General features: G+C 47.4%; 1 protein-coding gene across 1 annotated transcript in view; it reads right to left on the reverse strand.

The window, feature by feature from the left end:
• Positions 1-2743: 2743 nt before the first annotated feature.
• Acp5 (acid phosphatase 5, tartrate resistant) overlaps positions 2744-6078 on the reverse strand; it is a 6821-nt gene continuing 3486 nt past the window's right edge. Inside the window, exons 6-7 of the mRNA XM_008833613.3 lie at positions 4000-4345; positions 2744-3318 (exon numbers count right to left, since the gene is read on the reverse strand). Coding sequence (XP_008831835.1) covers positions 3076-3318; positions 4000-4345 — 589 coding nt within the window. The 3' untranslated portion in view covers positions 2744-3075. The remainder of the gene's footprint in view (positions 3319-3999; positions 4346-6078) is intronic.

Genomic DNA, 6078 nt, shown 5'->3' on the forward strand with positions numbered 1-6078 from the left:
ACAACTGCCTGTAACTCCTGCTCCAGGGGATGCAATGCCCTCTTCTGGCCTCCACAGGTACCTGCACTCATATGTACAAACCCATACACCGACATAAGTAAAAATCAATAATGTAGAGAATAAGAGATCATGGAGTTCTCAGCTCCAAATGGGACATCTATACTGCACCCTCTCCTTGCAAGGCTCAGGGATCAACACACAAACGAGAGGACAGAAAGATTGAAAGAGTTTGAGGTGGTGGATGAATACAAGGAAGCTGTGTTGTCTGGACACCACAGGATAGTTGCATGTGTGAACCTACAGCACTTATTTTTGTTTTACATGTGATTATTTTGTCTGCATATGTGTAAGTGCATTACAAGTGTGCAAGGCCTGTGGAGGCATGAATATGGCATTGAATCCCCTGGAACTGGAGTTACAGACATTGTTAGCTTCCATGTGGGTGCTGGGAATTGAATCTGGGTCCTCTGCAAGAACAGCCAGTGCTCTTAACCACTGAGCCATCTCTCTAGCCCACCCTTACAGCACTTGTGACGGCATGCACAATACATATGTAAACCCAAGCCAGACAAAATCCCAGTATGGATAGGGGAAGTAGGCAGGAAACCCCAACTCTAGCTGAGAATCTACTGGCAATTGATAACTACTGGGAGAGGGAGAGTCAGTTTTCTTTATCGGTGTCATACCTGATAGGTTAACAGACAACCAGACCCACACCCAAGAGTATTTGGGAAACACAGATTAGACTTGATAGGCCTTAAAAAAAAAAAAAAAAAGAAAGTCCTGGCATGGTAGTGCATACCTTTAAATCCCAGCACTCTGGAGACAGAGGTAGGTGGATCTCTGTAAGATTGAGGTCAGCCTGGTCTAAATAGTGAGTTCCAGGCCATCTGGGGCTACAGGGAGACCCTGTCCCAAAAAACCCAAAACCAAAATCAAAAGAAAACAAACACAAAAACCCCACAGTGGCTCAGGCCTTTCCTTTCCACACTCAGGATATGGAGGCCAGAGGATCACCACAAATTTGAGGCCAGCCTAGCTACATAGTGGATGCCAGAAAAGCCTGAACTATAGAGTGACAGCCTGTCTCAAGAAGATAAACATGGGGGTCTGGTTCCCAACACCCATATGGTAGCTAACAACTGTCCTTAGTTTCAGTTCCAGAGGATCCACTGTCCTCTTCTGACCTCTGAAGGCACTGCACATACATGGTGCACTTACCTACATGTAGGCAATACACTCATACACATAAAATAAAAACCTTTTTTTTTAAAGCCAACCGTGGGCTTGGCAGGTGAAGGTGCTTGCTGTGCAAAGCCTGATGACCTGAGTCCCATCCCCAGGACTGGTGGTGGAAGGAGAGAACTGACTCCCAAAAGCTGTCCTCTGACTTCCACACGTGTTGTAGTACACGTGTGGCTCACAACCACCTGTAAAATTCAACTAAAGGGGATCTAATACCCTCTTCTGAAGCCTGTTCAATCACTTGCATAGGTGGCCTACACACACAGACACACAGACACACACACACACACACACACACACACACACAAATACTAATGATAATAAATAATAAAGTGTGATATTGAAGGAAACAGAAAAAGAAAAGAGAGAAAGAACAAATATTTGGGATGTAGTTTAGAGGCAGAGCACTTGTCTAACGTACAAAATCCTGAATTCTATTACCGGTACTGAGTCAGGGAGAAGGAACCCAGGGCTCCATGTCAATCACATGTTTTGTGTGCATAAGGGTCTCAGTTTAAGGAAAAAAAAAACCCAATATTTTGAGCCTGTTATGGTGATGCATATCTATAATCTCAGCCCTTGAGAGGTGCAGGTAGGAGAGTCAGGAGCTTAGGATCATCCTCTGATACATAGCAGGCTTCAAACCAGCCTGGGCTACATGAGACCTTGTTCAAGGTTATCTTTGGTTACATATTGAACCAAGGCCAGTCTGGGTTCTACAAGATCCTGTATCAAAAAAAAAAAAAAAAAAAAAAAAAGCTGTGTGGCTGGGCATGCTGGCATATGCTTTTAATTCAGGAGGCAGAGGCAGGCAGATCTCTGTGAGCACAAGGCCAGCCTGGTTTACTTAGTGAGTTCCAGGCCAGCTGTGGCTACAGGGAGACTGTCTCAAAACAAACAAACAAAAAAAACCCAAAAAACAAAAAACCTGTGCGGTTGTGCATGGTGGTACATGCCTTTCATCCCAATCCCAATACTCTGAAGGCAGAGGCAGGTCAGTCTCTGTGAGACTGAGGCCAATCTGGTGTACATAGAGTTCTAGGCCAGCTGAGGCTACAGGGAGACCATGTCTCAAAAATAAGTAAATAAATAAATAAATAAATATCAAGGGTTGAAAATATAGCTCAGTGGTGAGCATGTGTGCGGCATGCAGGAAGTCCTGGGTTCCATCTTCATGATCATAGCAGGAAAAAAATCAATCTCATCTGTGTAAAGCTAATTGGTTGTACATTAGGCTAAGAGATGGAGGGCTCTCGAGATGGCTCAGCAGGTAAACATACTTGTCATCAAGCCTGCCAACCTGTGTTTGACCCCCAGGACTCACATGGTGGAAGGAGAGAACCAACTCCCTCAGGTTGTCCTCTACCTCCACAAGCAAACCACACTAATATGCACACAACTACACATACACTAAATGTGGTAGAGTAGAGGATTGGGGATTCAGGGGCCCTGGGATACTGTAACACTGGTGACAGACACAACAGAGTTTAGGCACAAGTGCAGTCTTGACAACTATTCTTTTATTGAATAGTAGTGACAGAAAAATACATGATTCAGAAGAAAGCTCTCCCCCCAAATTTCAGTGTGGATGAGCCTGGCTGTGGGGTTGGGACATATGTCCATGTGTCTGTGCTTCTTTCCTATATGTGAACTTCTGTGGTCCTTCCCACTCAGGTGGATCACCAGGGGCCAGAGAGAAAGATACCTGTGAGATTGGGGATTGGGGGTTGGGGGTTGGGGGGTGGTCCTCACAGGGTCCACCCACTGTGCTTGCAGAGGCTCCCCTGCCTCAGGCCTAGGAAGGGACAAGCAGGACCCTTCTGGGGGAGTTCAGAGTCTGGGTCGTCTGGGGAGGCTGGTCTTGAAGAGTGATTTTCCAGAAGCTTCTATGTAGGTGATGGTCATCTCTTTGGGGCTTATCTCCACATGGGTGAAGCCGCCCAGTGAGTCCTCAGACCCATAGTGAAAGCGCAGGTAGCCGTTGGGTACCTTGCGTTGGTGTCTCACAGAGGGGTCCATGAAGTTCCCGGCCCCACTCAGCACGTAGCCCACTCCATTCTCATCCTGAAGATACTGAGGACAGAGGAGGCAGGGTTGGTGGAGACCCCAGCCCCAGCTTTGGGATGATGGGAGTTCCATACAGATTTGCCTCAAGTGCAGGGATAGGTGTGGGTCTGACCACAGAGCTACGTAGAGCAAGAGGTGCTCAACTTCTCCTTGCCTCAGTTTCCCTACCTACAGGAGTATATCAATCCTACTTCATAGGTAGAACTAGCAACTGGAAGCTTTTTAGACTTTTAGGGATTTTTTTTTTTTTTTTTTTTTTCCGCGCTGGGGATAGAACCCATGGCTAACCTGAATGTCAGGAAAGCACTCTACTGCTGAGTCACAGTTCCAGCTCCTTACTGGGGGATTCTAGGCAGGGGCTCTACCCCTGAACCACACCCCCAGCCCTACACTGGGGGATTCTAGGCTGGCACCCTACTAGTGAACCATACCCCCAGCCCCTCAGTGGGGGATTTTAGGCAGGTACTCTATATCTGAGTCGAGACCCAAGACCCTTAGTGGAGGGTTCTAAGCCAGCACTCACTCATTGAACTATGTCCTCAGCCCTGACATCAGAGTGTGAGGGAGAATACTGGTGTTTAGAAAGCCACCAGAGGCTCACTGAACAAGGGGACTTTCAGCATGTAGCACCTTGCAGTAGTAGAAGGACTGCTTGCAGGCTCTCCACCCTACCCACTGGGTCCTCACCTGCAGGTTGTGATCATGTCCACACAAGTAAGCAGTGACCCCATATGTGGCCAACAGTGGCTTCAAGTGCTTGACCAGGCAGCGGGTGGGCCCGTGCTCAGCAATGGACCAGATGGGGTAGTGGCCGGCCACTAGCACGTAGTCCTCTTTGGCTACTGCCAGCTGCTTCTTGAGCCAGGAAAGCTGGGTCCGGGCCACTCCCAGGTCTTGGGGCATCGTGGGCTGCTGGCTGACAAAGTCGTCCGAGTTGCCACACAACATTACTGTGTCTAGCATGAAGATGGCCACGGTCATGTTAGTCCGTGGGATTTTGAAGCGCAGGCGGTAGTAAGGGCTCGGGAAGTTCCTGTGGAGGGGACAGAAGTTGTGGATGAACATTTTAGTTAAAGGCACACTAAGGTTGGCTCAGACCAAAGGACCTCTTTTTTAAAAAATGTGTGTGTGAGGGGCTGGAGAGCTCGATCAGCAGTGAAGAGCAATGGCTGCTTTCTCAGAGGACCTGGGTTCTATTTCCAGCACCCACGTGGCAGCTAACAACTGTTTGTAACTCCAGTTCCAGAGGATGTGATATCCTCTCTGGCTTCTGGAGGCATTGCACACATGTAGTGTACTTATATGCATGAAAGAAAAACATTTACATACATAAAATTAAAATAATTTGTGTGCTACATACATATTTATGTTTGCATGCATGTGTGCAGGTGCACATGCGTGTAGAGTTAACCTCAGCTGTTGCTCCTCAGGAGCCACCTGTCTTGTGTGTGTGGGGGTCTGTAGATGCACATGTGTGTGCATGGCGGCCACTGGAGGGAGCTGAGTGTCCTCCTTTATCTCTTTCTGCCCTGTTCCTCAGATGCAGGGTCTCTTATTGAATTGACCCTGGAGTTCACATTTTTCTGGGTAGACTGGAAGCCAACAAGCCCCAGTGATCTTCCTGTCTCTCTCATTTAGTGCTGGGGTTACAGGCACGAGTGGGACCATGCCCAGTTTTTCATGTGGGCACTTGGAACTGAACTTGGGTCTTTACGCTGGAAGAGCAAGTGCTTTTAACTGCTAAAACATCTCTGCAGCTCCACCGTTTTTTTCATTTTATTTATTACTTTGTGTGCATGTGCCACAGCATGTGTATGCCAGAGGAAAACTTTTGGGAATCAGTTCTCTTCACTGTACATTCTGGAGATCTAACCCATACAGCCATCTCACCAGCTACCCATCTTGTTTTTTTTTTTTTTTTTTTTTTTTTTTAAATCTTTTTGAGACAGGGTCTCCCTGTATTCCCAGCTGGCCTAGAACTCAGTATGTAGAGTAGGCTAGCCTTGAACTCACAGAGCTCCATCTGCCTCTGCCTCCTGAGTGCTGGGATTAAAGGCATGAGCCACCATGCCCAGCTCCATCTTGGTTTTTGAGACAGGGTTTCTCACTGAGTTGTGGGGTTCACAGATTCAGCTAGGTTGGCTGGCTAGCAAGCCCCAGGATCCTCTGTTTCCACCCCCCTAGCGCTGGGGTTATAGGTGTATGCCCCCATACTGGCTTTTTACATGGGATTCTGTGGACTGGACTAGAGGTTCTCATATTTGCTTAGCAAGTACTTTACCAATTAAGCCAGCTCTTCATCCCCAAAGGCCCTCTCTGGCTAGACGCAGTGTTGAACACCAAACAGTGGTCATCCCAATACTTAGCAGGCTAAGGCAAGAGGACCTTAAGTTTGAGACAAGCCTACACTACAAGGCAAGATCCTGTCTCAAAAATCAAACAGCCGAGCTGGGTATGGTGGTGCACATCTTTAACCCCAGGACTGAGAAGGCAGAGGCAGGGGGATTGCTGTGAGTTCCAGGCCAGAGTGGTCTACATAGTGAGTTCCAGGATAGTTAGAGTAACATAGTGAGACCCTGTCAATAAATAAATAAATAAATAAATAAAGTAAGCAAATAAATAAATGAAGCAACTGAGTGTGTGGTGAACATCTATAATCTCAGCCCTTGGGAGGTGAAGGATCAGGAGTTCAAGGTTATTCTGGGCTATGTAGTAAGTTCAAGGCTAGCCTGAGCTACATGAGATTCCTTCCTTCCTTCCCTCCCT

The sequence above is a fragment of the Nannospalax galili genome, unplaced genomic scaffold, assembly GCF_000622305.1.
Source record: "Nannospalax galili isolate Female #2095 unplaced genomic scaffold, S.galili_v1.0 scaffold1436, whole genome shotgun sequence".
NCBI classification, from domain to species: domain Eukaryota; kingdom Metazoa; phylum Chordata; class Mammalia; order Rodentia; family Spalacidae; genus Nannospalax; species Nannospalax galili.